The 16,422-nt window shown below is 39.6% G+C and overlaps 1 protein-coding gene across 3 annotated transcripts in view; it reads left to right on the forward strand.

Annotated features, from left to right (window-relative positions):
- Nucleotides 1–16,422, forward strand: part of Btbd8 (BTB domain containing 8) — a 94,687-nt gene that overhangs the window by 52,531 nt on the left and 25,734 nt on the right. For all 3 annotated transcript variants that reach the window (XM_004653679.2, XM_045138236.1, XM_045138237.1), the window contains 4 exons: nt 5,858–5,938; nt 8,194–8,290; nt 14,862–14,950; nt 15,415–15,517. In XM_004653679.2, coding sequence (XP_004653736.2) covers nt 5,858–5,938; nt 8,194–8,290; nt 14,862–14,950; nt 15,415–15,517 — 370 coding nt within the window. The remainder of the gene's footprint in view (nt 1–5,857; nt 5,939–8,193; nt 8,291–14,861; nt 14,951–15,414; nt 15,518–16,422) is intronic.

Below are 16,422 nucleotides of genomic sequence, written 5' to 3' on the forward strand. Positions count from 1 at the left end.
TTAAATGTATTCCCAGGTTTTTAAAAAGTACTTGTGGGGCTGGAGAGATGGCTTAGCAGTTAAGCACTTGCCTGTGAAGTCTAAGGATCCTGGTTTGAGGCTCGATTCCCCAGGACCCACGTAAGCCAGATGCACCAGGGGTGCATGCGTCTGGAGTTCGTTTGCAGTGGCTGGAGGCCCTGGCCCGCCCATTCTCTCTCTCTCTCCCTCTATCTGTCTTTCTCTCTATGTCTGTCGCTCTCAAATAAATAAATAAAAATAAACAAAAAAAGTACTTGTGATAAATATAAATCACATGTTTTCTGATTCTTAGTTCAATATTCACTCTACAACAAACACTGAAGAAATCAAAAAGTTTTCCCATTGTCCTGCGTTCTTGAGTTAGCTCATAATACTCCACTATTGATGTCAGTGATTTTTCCCATAGAGCTTTGTTTCACAGAACCCTAAGCTTTCAGGTAGGTACATTAGGGAACCTAGGTATGGGGTTGGTATTTGAGAGGAAGGCCATTTCAAGCCCTGTGCTCCTTCAACTTTTAACTCTTTTACATAGTCAAGATGGCCTCTGAGTTTCACTATAGGAATGAAAGGAAGGGGAGTCCTTTTATTTATATTTTCAGTCTCCCTTAATTACCTTTCACAAACTGCTCAGATTAAACACTCAAATACCAAGGCTTTTGAAGATGAAGTCAGTTTCTTAAGAAGTCAATGAAGGGCTGGAGAGATGGCTCAACAGTTAAGGTACTTGCCTAACAACCCCAGTTTGATTCCCCAGTACCCATGTAAGACTAGATACACAGAGTGGCACATACATTTGAAGTTTGTTTACAGCAGGTGTTGGCTCTGGCATGCCATTCTCTCTGTCTGTCTCTCTCTGTCTGCTTACAGATAAAATGAATTGGAAAGAAAGAAAGAGAGAGAGAGAGAGAGAGAGGAAGAAAGAAAGAGAGAGAGAGAGCAGGAAAGAAAGAAAGGAGAAAAACTAGATTATTGGAGAGATGGCTTAGTGGTTAAGGCACTTGTTTGCAAAACCTAAGGACCCAGGTTCAACTCCCCAGTACCCATATACAGTCAGATGCACAAGGTGGTGCATGCATCTGGAGTTTGTTTGCAGTGGCTAGAGGCCCTGGCATGTCCATGCTGTCTCCCTCTCTCTGTGTGTGTCTCTCTCTGCTTGAAAAATTAATTAATTAATTAATTAAAAAGAAAAATAATACCCAATCTCAGGCCAGGTGTGGTGGTGAATGCCTTTAGTCCCAACACTTGGGAGATAGAAGGAGGAGGATTTCTATGAGTTTCAGTCCAGCCTTAGACTACACAGTGCATTCCAGGTCAGCCTTGGCTAGAGTGAAACCCTACTCACACGTGCAGCAGCTTCCTTGCAACAATGCAGCTGTAGCATGTTTGCAGCTTGTTCCTGCAAGGAGATTATAATGAAGTCCTGTCTTATGTTTACAGAAAGAACCACAGTGTTGTTTTTTTTTTTTAATTTTTTTTTTAAATTTTTATTAACATTTTCCATGATTATAAAATATATCCCATGGTAATTCCCTCCCTCCCCACCCCCACACTTTCCCATTTGAAATTCCATTCTCCAGAACCACAGTGTTTTAATGTTAGTTACTCAGGGATATAATATGCATATATTTCTAGAGAGACAACTTTCAATAAAGTGAGATGGGGATATTAGAGTCCTACAACTATAGTTCCCCCATGCCTCCACACTTGGAGAATAGATTGTGATTTTTCTGTTCTCGTAGAGAGGAAGGAAAACTTTTTCCACATACTATATAATGGAAATTGAACTATGAGCTGTGATGGAATCCCATGCATTTACACTTTTTATGAATAGAGGTTCTTCAGGGGTGGCTTTGTAGTGTAAATTTAGAATCTCTCATCTCCCTCAGATTTCTGAAACTGTTTTCAAACTTTCATATGATTATTTGAGATATGAATCATATTTCTCTCCTACTAAAATCTTTGCACATCTTCTCTTCACAATTACAATTAAACCCAAACTCTTTACCATGACCTGCAAGACCTCATAGGATCTGGCCCCTGGCTTCTCCCTTATTTTGTATCATTCTTGCCCTTATGTGTGGATTTTCATCTAGTAAACTCATTCCAGTCTAAGGGCGTTTGTACCTGCTCTCCCCACCAAATTTTCTCTTAGTATTTTGCATAGCTAAAGTTCTTATCAAGCTTTGAATCTCAGATCAACCTCACAGTGGCTGATATTACCTAAACAACGCGTGCAAAATGAGGAAAAAATGATGATACGAAAATAGGAGACTAATTGAAAAGAAGGGATTCACTGGAGCAAGGTTTTGGGAGGGGAAAGTAAGGGTGATGGGATGGGATTGTGATCATAGTATATCATCAATATGTATGGAGGTTGTCAATAAAGACTTTAAAAAGATCTTGTATCAAGTGTCACTTTCCCAGCCTGTCCCACGTAATGTAGCTCTTCCCTAGCTCCTCAGCTGCTCGCCTTTATGCCATCTTGTAGTGTTGTCTTCATGACACTGTCACAGTCAAAATTATCCTCTCTACATGTTTGTTTACATCTTTGTTATCCATGTCTTTCTCCTGGAATGTAAGCTGATTTTGTCCTCAGTGTCTAGAATAGAATTGATTATTCAATAAATAGTAAACAGGGCTGAAGAGATGGCTAAGTGGTTAAGGCCCTTGCCTGCAGAGCCTAATGACCTGAGTTCAATTCCCCAGCACCCACATAATGCCAGATGCACAAAGAGGCACATGCATCTGGAGTCCATTTGCAGTGGCAGGAAGCCCTGGCACACCCATTCTCTCTGTCTTCTTTCTTTCTCTGTTTGCAAATAAAGAAAGAAAGAAAAATAATAATAATAAAAAAAAGTAGCTGGGCATGGTGACACACGCCTTTAATCCCAGCACTCTGGTGACAGAGGTAGGAGTATCACCATGAGTTTGAGGCCACCCTAAGGCTATATGGTGAATTCCAGGTCAGCCTGGACTAGAGTGAAACCCTATCTTGAAAAAAAAAAAAATAGGGCTAGAGAGATGGCTTAGCAGTTAAGGCACTTGCCTGCAAAGTTAAAGGACCTCGGTTTGATTCTCCAGGACCCACTATGTAGTCTCAGGGTGGCCTTGAACTCAGGCAATTCTCCTACTTCTGTCTCCTGAGTGCCAGAATCAAAGGTATGCGCCACACCTAGCGAATTCACTTTTTTCTAAGAGTTGAAGATGTAGAGGTTTGAATCAACAGGAACTAATGTTGGCCATAGCAGAGGGTAGCAAATCTTTATTAAATTAATAGTTATGTATTTTCAACTCTGTTCCCAAGAAAGTTTTAGAAGGTTTGGATTCTTCTGTGATTCAGTGAGTCATTGATTTATTGTGTATTATTATACACTTATTAAGCATATATTATTTAAGGCCATAAAATCAAAGTAAATACCTGAGTCCTGCCCTCTGGAGCTCTTATTTTTTCTCCTTGCTTTCTTCATTTTGTTCCATTAGTATATATTGGGTACTATGCTTAACTGCCAGATCTTATCAGTACTGTCTTCATCAAGATTTGAACTTCAGTGTTAGGTAAAGAAAGGAAATTGCTCTAAAGGGCATTGAACCAATGTTAACAGTCTGTAGCACCAGAGATAGGATAGATAAGACAGGAGTATTACCCTGCAGGACAGTCTAAAAATAATGTTATACTTCAGATGGGAGAAGAGAAAGCATGAAAGAGAGCAGTGACAAGGGAAATAGAGGGAAGGTAACAAATGCAAGAAATTCTTGAAGGAGTCAGTCACAAGACATAATGAGGGAGAGGATTAAGATACCCCTCATCTTGGGCACTTAGTTGAATGATGCCTGTCAGAATTTTCAGGGAGTGGCAATACATATCACATTTCCTTTCTATTTAGAGTAAAATATAGGAATCACCAGAGTAAGAAAATATTTCCTTTATTATTGATAGACAGTAGAATGTATTTCAGTGTAAGAGCCAAAGTTAGGGTGCTTACCGTTCCCTGGGAGTTATCCCACCCTGAGGCTACTTCTGTATGACTGAGGCCCTCGATTCAGAGTGTGAGATACTCTCGTCAGTAAATCATATTAATCATTACTCCAGTCACAACTTACCATCCAGCCTTGACTTCTTCACTTGTATAATTCAGAACATTGGCTAAGCTAGAGACACTGGTAGGCATTACAAATTAAGAAATCTATATGCATAACAAAAATCTTTCTAGTAAATAAAGCTGTTCATTTTTAGGTAAGACCAGAGGCTATTTATCAGAGATGCTGAGGAGAGGATATGTGTGTATCATGCTGGAGATGGAGCCCCAGGCCTTGCCCATGCTAGAACAGGTGCGCTACCCCAGTTCCTGTCACAGCAGAGGAGAGAATTTCATGAGCTAGAGGTTGGACAGCAACCTCTAATGACCCTTCGAATTATAGAAGTCAGAAGAAATAAATAATAAAAAATTTTAATTTAGGGCTGGAGGGATGGGTTAGCAGTTAAGGTGTTTGTGTGCAAAGCCTAATGGCCCAGGTTCAATTCTCCAGTACCCACATAAAGCCAGATACACTGGCGCATACATTTGGAGTTTGTTTGCAGCCACTGGAGGCCCAGGTATGGCTATTCTCCCCCCTTCTCTCTCCCTCTCTCTCCTGTCTCTCTCTGCTTGCAGATAAATAAAAATATTTTTTTTAAATTAATTTTAGGGACTGGAGAAATGGCTTAGCAGTTAAGCACTTGCCTATGAAGCCTATGGACCCCGATTCGAGGCTCGGTTCCCCAGGTCCCACGTTAGCCAGATGCACAAGGGGGCGCACGCGTCTGGAGTTCGTTTGCAGAGGCTGGAAGCCCTGGCGCTCCCATTCTCTCCCTCTCCCTCTATCTGTCTTTCTCTCTGTGTCTGTTGCTCTCAAATAAATAAATAAAAAATGAACAAAAAATATTTTAAAAAATTAATTTTAGGGCTGGAGATATTTAAATTTATCAGTTAAGCTGTTTGTCTGTGAAGCCTAAGGACCCAATTTCAATTTCCCAGTGCCCACATAAGCTGGATGCACAAAGTGGCACATGGATCTGCAGTTCATTTACAGTGGCTGGAGGGTCTGGTATGCCCATTCATTCCCTCTCTCTTTGTACTCCCTCTTTCTCTCTCTCAAATAAATGAATAAAATATTGTTAAAGTTAATTTTAAAAATCACTGATTTGAAAATACTTTTTTTTTATTTTTTAATTTTTAATTTATTTATTTGAGAGCGACAGACACAGAGAGAAAGACAAATAGAGGGAGAGAGAGAGAATGGGCGCGCCAGGGCTTCCAGCCTCTGCAAACGAACTCCAGACGTGTGCGCCCCCTTGTGCATCTGGCTAACGTGGGACCTGGGGAACCGAGCCTCGAACCGGGGTCCTTAGGCTTCACAGGCAAGCGCTTAACCGCTAAGCCATCTTTCCAGCCCTGAAAATACATTTTTAATTATATAAAATCCATAACTGTAGTTGACTTCATTTTTTCAAAATATTTTTATTTTTTATTTTGACAGAGAAAGAGGAAGACAATAAGTGAGTGTAGGTGAACCAGGGCCTCTTGCTACTGCAAATGAACTCCAGCTGCACGTACCACTTTGAGCACCTAGCTTTACGTAGGTACTGGGAAATGGAACCTGGGCTGTCAGGTTTTGCAAGCAAACACCTTTAACCACTGAGCCATCTTTCCAGCCCCCAATTTTAATTTAATGACATACCTCCATAGATGTTATTTGAATAACAGAGGTTAGAATTTTGAGTTTATGGAAAAATCAAATGTATCATTTATATTAAACTTTAATTATTTCTGAATTTGAGTTCTCTTTTATTTTGCAGTATAAACCATGTAGAAATGGATGTCATGATGCATTTTATATATGGAGGTATTTTAGATTTTCCAGAAGAAGCTAATGTTGGGTATGTATTTTATTTTAATAAGTTTAAAAATCAAAGTCAATATTTTATATGTGTGTTTTGTTGAACTATCTTGCAAAGTATTAATGCAGTGGAAGTTTTATGTTTATTATATATTTTTCTATATGTCAAGTATGTTTTGGAAATACCTAAAAACACAAAGCAGGTCTTACTTGGAAGAAAAGGTGACTTGATAATTCATAGTAATAGCATTTTAAAAGTCCTTGTTACATTTAAATTAAGTTAGAAGGTCGGGCGTGGTGGAACACACCTTTAATCCCAGCACTGGCAGGCATTGGTAGAAGGATCACCGTGAGTTCAAGGCCACCCTGAGACTACATAGTGAATTCCAGGTCAGCTTGGGCTAGAGTGAAATTCTACCTTGAGAAACCAAAAGAATAAAACAATAAATTAATTAACTAAGTTAGAAGAATTTTATTTTTGTTTGGAAAACAAATGATAGATTTTTATAAAAATTGATCAGTCTTTTATATAACTTTGAATGATATTTTACTAACTTATTGTAATATGTTTTTATTATTTATTTGAGAGAGAAAGAGGCAGAGAGAGAGAGAGAATGGGCATGTCAGGGCCTCCAGCCACTGCAAAAGAACTCCAGATGGATGCACCCTCTTGTGCATCTGGCTTATGTGGGTCCTGGAGAGTTGAACTGGGATCCTTTGGCTTTGCAGGCAAACACCTTAACTGCTAAGCCATCTCTCTAGCCCACTAACTTATTTTTTAATTCTAGAATCTTTTGTTTTATTTTTTTGAGACAGCATTTTTACTATGTTGCCCTGTGTTGTAGTTCTTTGCATTGCTGGGACAAAACATGACCAAAAGCAGCTGATAGGAGGAAAGGGCTTATTTTGGCTCACAGTCTCAAAGTGGGAAGTTTCATGCTGGCACGCTAAAACATGGCATGAGCAGAGGCGGAGTTCACTCCTTCCATGGCAAGAGGAAGATAGCAGCAAGAGTTAGCTGAGCTCTGGCAAGGGGGAACTGGCTATAACACCCCTAAGTCCACCATCAACAATAGAGTTCTTCCAGCAAGGCTCCACCTCCTAAATTGCTAGCAGCTGGGCACTGGAACCAAGTAGCACCACTCATTAAAAATACATGAGTTAGACTGGAGAGATAGCTTAGCGGTTAAGGCGCTTGCCTGTGAAACCTAAGAATTCCTGTTCTAATCTTACAGATCCCATGTATAGCCAGCGCAAGTGTGCAATGCCATACATGCCCACAAGGAGGCGCACACGTCTGGCGTTTGTTGACAGCCACTGAAAGGCCCTAGCGCGCCCATTCTCTCTCTCTCCCTCCTCTCCCTCTCTCTCAAAGGAAAAAAAAAAAAAAAACTATATGGGTTTATAGGGGATATCTGATTTGAGCCACCACCACCAAAACTGGCCTTGAGCTCAAAACCCTTCACCCTCAGACTCCCAAGTGCTAGGATTACAGGTGTAAGCCACTGTGCCCAGCTTAGCATGCCTTTGATAAATAGCGAAAGAAATAAAAGGGGGAAACTCTGAAACTTATTTAAGAGTACAGGGCACCCTAAAGACCAGGAGTTGTGTGGCTCTGATATGCTATAGAGTAAAATCACACCTGAGCTCTGATATGCTACTGAAGCATGCAAGTCCACCTTGCTCTTACAATGGCACACATTTCTTTCCTGAATTTTTGAAAATTCACCTGGGGTTTCTTTAATTTCATCTGAATATGTTTTGGAGAATACCCCATCATGAGTCACAGATGCTAATCTCCTGGAAGCCTATGTGAAGTTTATCATGTTCTCAAGGCTGTTAGCTTCCTAAGTACCAAGTGCATGTATAAGTGCTCATGCTTGTTTATCACATGAAAGGGAACGTTGTGGTTGTTGGATATGATCTTAGAGTCATTATAGGCATTTTAAATATGTTAAACCTCAGTGAAGTCCCTCTGAACTTTTAATGCAGAAAATATTTGCAGAGATGTTTGTAAGATGCACAGCCTCCAGAGCCATTGCCTTTGTTCTATGTCACTGAGCATATGAGGGATGTGAAACAGCCCCAAATTGACTTCTGTTTGCCATAAAGCAGATTGTTTGTTTAACTTTTGACCTATGTTATTTTTATGGGAATAAGGAATATCTATTTCGTAAAAAAATTAGAATTTTAATTCATATTTTAAATAGACTATATATTATCAAAAAAAGGCTATTGTGTATTATAGTTTCACTTTAAATTTGAGAATTAACAATTCACTTATTTTTATTTTAGTGAGATACTCAATGTAGCAGATATGTATGGACTAGATGGATTGAAAGAAGTAGCAATCTATATTTTAAGAAGAGATTACTGTGATTTCTTTCAGCAGGTAATTGTTAAGTCCATTAAATCCTTATGCAGGGTATTCAGTCACTAATCATTACCTAGTAGATTCCCAACTTGAGCAGTAACAGTGCTTTAATGTTAAATTGTTAGAACCCATGGGAGCTCTGGTTGAGAAATAACACACAGTATGCTCTCAAAACTCAGAAAATGACTTAAATAATTTTAAATAAAGTACAATTGATGTGAGGTCTTATTGAAAGTTGTAAAGATAGCCTATATAATTCAAAGATAGAGCATATCGTTAGGGCTCAATTAGAGTTTGGCATTAGGAGAAAGAAACAACTATGGTTATTTTCTCCAGTTATGAAAAACACAATGGTTCATTGGTTCTTTTCCTTTAAAGTATATTCCTTCCTTCTACCTCTTTACAGAATATCCTTGGGAAAGAGAATAGTTCATTTCCCATGGAGTGTAAATAACTTTTTTTTTATTTTTAGCTTATGTCAATTTACTATATAAAGAAAGATCTTATACTATGTATTTCAAACCCATTTTGTACATTATTTGTAGTCTTCTTTACTGTGCTTTGTGACTTAATTTTTATATTTCCTTGTTTTTCTTTTATAAGTTTTCTACAGTAAACATACATTTCCTTAAAGGTCAGCAAAAACAAATCTTAAAATAGTTGTTTATGGGCTGGAGAGATGGCTCAGCACTTAAGGCACATGCCTGCAAAGCCTAAAGACCCAGGTTCAATTCTCCAGGTCCCACGTAAGCCAGATACACATGGTGGTGCATGTATCTGGAGTTCATTTGTAGTGGCTTCAGGCCCTGGAACGCCCATTTTCTCTCTCTCTGTCTCTAATAATAAATAAATAAAAACAAAATATTTCTTTAAAATAGTTGTTTACATTGTATGTCCTGTTATTGGGTACTTGTGGCAGTAATAAACATTGTATGAATTCTAAGTTTGTTAGCTCAATAACATTTAAATTTGTTTTTTTTATTTATTTACAAGCAGACAGAGATAGAAGACAGACAGAGAAAATGGGCACCCCAGGGCTTCCAGCTGCTGCAAATGAACTCAAGATGCATACTCCACTTTGTACATCTAGCTTTATGTGGGTACTGGGGAATTAAACCCTGGTCATTAAGCTTTGTAGGCAAGCACCTTAACTGCTGAAGCCCCAAGTTTTAATTTTGTGTTGGGTCGGACTTTCTCTACTCCTTATGAGTTGTAGTTGATGAGGCAGTCCATATGCTTAAAAAAGAAAAAAGAGCTACATCAGCTACACAAATACCACCACTACCTCCTCTGCAAGGTCAAACCTTTGCCCAGCAGTTTACTCCATCCTCCCTAAGAAAATGTAAGGAAGATGACAGCTTTGGCATCCTCAGCTTCGTGCTATAAAAATCCAGCTAAGAAGCCAGGTGTGCTGGCGCAAGCCTTTAATCCCAGCACTTGGGAGGCAGCGGTAGGTAGGAGGATCACCATGAGTTTGAGGCCACCCTCAAACATAGTTTTTACATAGTTAACTCCAGGTCAGCCTGGGCTAGAGTGAGACCCTACCTCAAAACAAAACAAAACAAAACAAAACAAAACAAAACAAAAAAGTCCAGCTAAGAGGGGCTGGAGAGATGGCTCAGTGATTAAAGGCACTTGCTTGCAAAAGCCTGACAGCCCAGGTTCAATTCCTCAGTACCCTGTAAAGCCAGATGCACAAAGTGGTACATGTATCTGGAATTTATTTGCAGTGGCTAGAGGCTCTGGCAGCCCATATTCATTCATGTACTCATTAATTCATTCTCTCTCTCATAAATAAATAAATAAATAAGGTATATTTATATTTTTAAAAATTCAGCTAAGAGTTTGTACTTCTCCTTCATGTGCCTCCCTTGTCTTCCTAGTTAAGTGCCAGGAGAGAGATCCAAGCACATCACAAAGGTTAAAAGTAGGGACTATTGTCAGTGAGAGAAGATGCCTTATCCCCCAGATAAGGATTTACTCTACTTGTAAAACCACCTTGCCCTGCTCCTCTATCAAAAAATAAAATGGAGTCGTAAGAGATTTCTTAGCAGCATCTAAAGGGAGAAGACTTTCTGAGAATCGAGTGGTATTCTAGTTCCAAGGTACTATAGTTAGTGTTATACTGAGGAAAAAACCCGAGGAGTCCACCCTGCACCCCTGTTACCCAGGTTCTAGTGAGGGCGAGGAAGACCTTTAGCAGCTCCAGGAAACTGATACAGGAGCAAATAACAGTGCCCCACTAGGGAGACTTCTGCATCGGGAGCTGCTAGCAGAGTCCTCATACACTAAGATCAAAGGCCACCAGCCACCAGATTGTCAGAGAGGCCCTCTTCTATCCGTGGTGGGGTGTCGATGACCCAGTGTTGTGCAAGTGACTATGGCTGCTTTCCGTTTATGATGTAATGGCCATGTTGTGCCCACATTACTTAGTTTTATTTAATTTTTTTTATTGTATAGCCATGTGCTGATGCACATCTCATATACAATAAAGTATTTACCCTATCATTGCACTTAAGATCTAAATAAAGGGCTGGAGAGATGGCTTAGCAATTAAGGTTCTTGCCTGCAAAGCCAAAGGACTCAGGTTCGATTCCCCAGGACCCACATAAGCCAGATGCACAAAGTGGTGCACATGTCTGGACTTTGTTTGCAGTAGCTGGATGCCCTGGTATGCCCATTCTTTCTCTCTGTCTCTGTCTCTCTCTCTACCTGCCTCTTTCCCCTTCTCTCACATAAACAAATATTTAAAAATAGATCCAAAAAAGATCTCTACTATTTTTTAAAACATAAAGGGTGCTTTCATTTTGAGTAAACAATAGGAAATGTTTCTTTTTAATTATATGCATGTTGTTTTGTTAAAAAATTTTACTACAGTTTGGGCTGGAGAGATGGCTTAGCGGTTAAGCGCTTGCCTGTGAAGCCTAAGGACCCTGGTTCAAGGCTCGGTTCCCCAGGTCCCACGTTAGCCAGATGCACAAGGGGGCGCACGTGTCTGGAGTTCATTTGCAGAGGCTGGAAGCCCTGGCGCGCCCATTCTCTCTCTCTCCCTCTATCTGTCTTTCTCTCTGTGTCTGTCGCTCTCAAATAAATAAATAAAATATATTTAAAAAAAATTTTTTACTACATTTAATTAATGCAATCTAAATTGCTGTGATAATTGATATTGATATTTGAGAGAACAGTTTGTTTTTATTGAGCTGATACTTTGTTGCTTTATACTTTAAATATTTTTTTCATTTTCACTTTTCATCTGTCTGTCTATCTAACTATATATATGTGTGTGTATATATACATATATATATATATTTTTTTTTTTTACATAGGTTATAGTCTTGTATCCCTCTCTCCCATCCTCATTTCCCTGAGAGCCCTCCTCAGTAGGGTCCCTGATGTTCACTGTGGGGTAGTTAGGGCCTCAGTTTCTGGGAGAGGCTGTACTTCAGGATGCTTATACCCACCCTGTGGCTCTTACAATCTTCCCATCCTCTCAACAATCCCTGTAGCTTGGGTGTGTTAACGGTTTGTTTTTAGTGTTGAGTTCTTTGTAGCCTCTGTATTTTTGCCATGATGTACTTCAGTTTACCTTCATGTTTGTTGCTGTTTCCCAGGAGGCGGTTGTCAGGCTAGCATTGGGAGCAGTGCTCGTGTTGCTGCCCCCTCTACAGTTTCTCCCTGGACCCCAGTCAATGTGGTAGAGGTGGCACATCTCGTTGTGAGCAGTTGGCCTTCTTTTCTTGTTGAGTTGGTGGATCTTAGATCTCCCCAGTATTCTCTGCCATCTGTAAAATAAAACAGCTTCTCCAACCAAGGGTGAGAGCAGCTTTGATTAAGTGGGGGGAGGGTTATGCATATAATTTTGAGAGACATTTTGAAGAAGATTCCCACTCAACTTGTCCAGAGAATAATGAGGACCTCTCTGTGGGGTGGTGAGTTTCCTGCCTATGGGGCACTAACTTGGTTCCCAGCACCAGTTATGAGCTCACTTCCACTGAGCAGGCCTCATGTCCAGTGAGGGGGAGAGTTGATTACCCACATGGGCTGTGTTACATGTCTGTGCTTCTTATCTGGTAGGTTGCGTAGTTTGCAAAGTTTGCTTTTTCATGCTGTTGGTGACCATTCTCACTTAGTAGCTCCCCTAGCACTTTTCAGTGCCATGAGGGTTTGTCAGGAGAGGACTGGATGTCCTCTCAGTGCCCAGTAGTCTCTTGGTATCCTGGGATGACAGCCTGTGGTATCTTCAGCAATAGGGTCTTACCTTTTAGTTCTGTTGCATAACCAAATGTTTGGTAATGTCCTACATTGTTTTGGGGACCTCACAGATGGGATTCACAAGCCAGGGCCTATGGTTTTAGGATTAAACATTCTATACTTTCTACTGGGCATATCAGTCTGGTCCGTTCACCTCCCTTAATTGGAGTTGTATCCTGTATGCTGGTATCCTGGAGGACAATTCCTAATGTACTTGCTGCTTTAGTTTTTATCTTTGTATAGTTCCTCTCTCCACCTTCCCTTCCCCTGTCCTCCATCTTCCCACCCCCAATATTTCCCCCTCTGTTAGTTTATCTATTATCCCCTCCTCTTTTCCCTCCCTGGTTTCACTTTTCCCTGGTCTCATTCTAATTATATGCCCATAGTCCTAGTACTTACTACCTTTTGCCTTTCTCTTCAGCTGGCCCATTTTAGAAGCCACAGATGAGAGAAAGCATGTGGCATTTGACTTTCTTAGGTTGTATGACCTTGTTTATAATGATATTTTCCTGCAGATTTCATTCTTCCTTACTGCTGAGTAGAATTCCATTGTGTTTATGTACCACATCTTCATTATGATGGGCATGTAGGTTGATTCCAATTACTAGCTATTGTGAATAGAGCAGCAATAAACATGGTTGAGCAAGTATCTCTGAAGTAAAGAGTGGAGTCTTTATGGTAAGTGCCCAGGAGTGAAATAACTGGGTCAGATGGTATTTTCATCTTTTTCATGAGTTTCCATATTGATTTCCATAGTGGTTTTACAAGTTTGCACTCCCACCAGCAATGAACCAGGATTCCTCTTTCCCTACATCCTCACCAACATTTGTTGTCATTTAATTTTGTTTGTTTTGTGAGGTAGAGTTTCACTCTAGCTCAGGCTGACTTAGAGTTCCCTATGTAGTCAGGGTGGCCTCGAACTCATGGCAATCCTCCTAGTTCTGCCTCCCCGGCGCTGGGATTAAAGGTGTGTGTCACCATGCCTGGCTATGTTATTTGATTTTTTTGATGATTGCCATCCTGACTGGAGTAAGGTGGAATCTCAAAGTTGTTTTATTTCTCTGATAGCTAAGGATATTGAACATTTCTTTAAGTGATTAGCAGCCATTTCTATTTCTTTCTGTTTAGTTCTCTGGCCCATTTTTTGGAGTGAATTGTCTGATTTTTTTTATTGCATAGTTTTTTGAGTTCTTTGTAGATTCTAGTTATTAGACCTCTGTTGGACTTATAGCTGGTGAAGATTTCCTTCCATTCTTTGGTTTCTCTGTTTAGCTCTGTTTATGGTATGCTTATCTATACAAAAGCTTTTTAGTTTCATAAGATCCTTCTGGTTAATTTCCTAAGCTACTAGGATCTTATTTAAGAACTCTTTCCCCACTTTTGTATCTTGGAATGTTCTCCCCATTTTTTCTTCCAGTTGTTTTAGAGATTCTGGTCTTATATAATCCATTTGGAGTTGATTTTTGTACATAGTGAGAGAAATGGATCTAGAAGAATTTTTCTACATGTGGTTAACCAATTTCTCCAGCAGCATCTATTAAAGATGTTGTCTTTCTTCCAGTGTTCATTGTTGACTCCTTTGTCAAAAATCAGGTAGCTATAGTAACTTGAACCAAAGCCTAGATTCTATTCTGTTCCATTGATCCATGTCTGTTTTTATGCCAGTGCCATGCTGTTTTTATTACTGTGGTTTTGTGGTATAATTTGAAATTGGGTAAAATGATACTTCCAGCAGTGTTTCTTCTGCTGAGGGTAGTTGTAAGCAGAGTGAGATAGAGACAACAGAGACAGACATAGAGAATGGGTGCACCAGGACCACCAGCCCTGCAAACAGCTCCAGATGCGTGCGCCACTGTGCATTTGGTTTTACGTGGGTACCGGCGAGTCAAACCCAGCTCATTAGGCACTGCAAGCACCTTAATCTCTGAGCCAGCTCTCCAGCTGTAGTTCTCCCTTTTGTTTTCATGATGTTCACAATTCCATTTTGTTCTCTCCTTCCTCCACTCTGCCCTCCCTTAAATCTCTTCCTCCTTTCTCAGAATCCCTATTTTATCTCCATGCCCTGCGTGCATACACATGCACACACATACATGCACACATTTTTAAATCTATGTTCCAAATATAACAGAAACATGCAATGTTTATCTTTCTGAGTCTGGATTATTTTATTTAATGAAACGATCTCTAGAAAGTGAATTTTTAAACTCATCAAATTTTGAACTATATTTATTTATTACATAGTTTAAGTTCATAAATCAAATTTTCTTTATGAACCAAATACTTTTAGCTTCTGTAAATTGAAAAAGGGATGAATGTGATATTTTTCTATCAATTTTAGCCCGTTTCCAGAACTTTGACATCTGTACTAGAATGCCTAACTATTGCTTACTCAGCTGGAGTGGAGAGTCTCTTGGCTGACTGCATGAAGTGAGTTCTCTTAAGTAATGCTGCCATTATTATATGTCCACATATATAACAAAAAGGGTGAATAATATGTCCTTTTATTCTAATTTCATGAACAATTTTGACTGGCTCCATTTTCTTTGGCACAATGCAAGTATTTTAGAGCTTAACAAGTTGTGCCAGTTGCATAGAAGTATCAATTTAGATCTTACTGAAGATGATGTGTAGATTTTGATGTGTAGAGCTTGAGTAATATCTAATTCCATTTAATGTGAACCTTTGTTATGTTAAAATATGCACATAACCAAAAGTGGGTTAAAGTATATTTTCGAAAAAGAATGTAGTTAAGTTCATCTTATTGTTTATGAAATTGTGAGGATTAGTCAGACACGTTGTGTGTCATTTATACAACTGAAAACTAAAATATTATTGACTCTTACAATGAAAAAAATGTTATTACTTTAACTTGGGATTTTATGTTTTAACAGATGGATTGTAAAGCATTTTGCAAGGTTTTGGTCTGAGAGAAGATTTGCAAATATACATCCTGAGCTTCAGAAAAGTTGTCTTAATATGTTGATTCAGTCCTTAGTGAGTATAACCTGACTACACTTTTTATGTGAGCCATCAGAAAGTTTTTTTCATTTTTTGATAGTATGTTCTATAATTTAAATACAAATGTATAATGTTACTATAAAAGCAGATGACTAATAATTCCAGCTAATGCAAGACTGAATCAGAGACCCCAGTCTTAAAATTCTGTTCTTCTGAAACCACTGGGAGGCATATATTCATGAACACAAGGGTTCTAGAAGTCGAAACTGCATTGGTTCAGCTATACACACTGTGCAAATAAATGGACTAAGCAAGGTGGTTCTGGATATAATAGTTGACATTTCTTGATGGCTCTGTTTTCCAAGGTGTCTAGCCATCTACTTAATGGCAGGTTGTTGACAATGGGCCACTTTCCTGTGGAAAAGAAAATACCTGTTCTTGCTGGAATGAATATTTGCTCTGGGCATGGAGTTGCTTCCCTAGCTCACTGTGTTTCTGCTAAAACTGTCATCCGTTGTGTTGGGTGATGGCTTAGTGGATAAAGTGCTGGTGTAAAGTCATAAAGACCTGGTTTCAGATCCCCAGAACCCACATAAAAGCCAGGCATGATGGCACATGCCTATAACCCGAGTGCTGGGGATGTGGAGACAGGAAGGCCCTGGGGCTTTGCTGGTTGGCGTAACTAGCTGAATTAGGGAACTATGGGATCATTGTGAGACCCTGTATCAAAGATAAGGTTAAATGGGCTAGGGAGATAAAGACCTGAGTTCTCATCTCCATCACCATGTAAGAAGCCAGGTGTGACTATGCATGCTTGTAGACCCAATACTGAGGGAGACATAGACAGGAGGATCACTGGAGCTTACTGGTCAGCCAATCTAACTAAAAACAGCAAGCTCCAAGTCAGCTTGAGACCCTGTCTCAAAGAAATAAGGTAGAAT

The sequence above is a fragment of the Jaculus jaculus genome, chromosome 19 (assembly GCF_020740685.1).
Source record: "Jaculus jaculus isolate mJacJac1 chromosome 19, mJacJac1.mat.Y.cur, whole genome shotgun sequence".
Lineage (NCBI taxonomy): Eukaryota > Metazoa > Chordata > Mammalia > Rodentia > Dipodidae > Jaculus > Jaculus jaculus.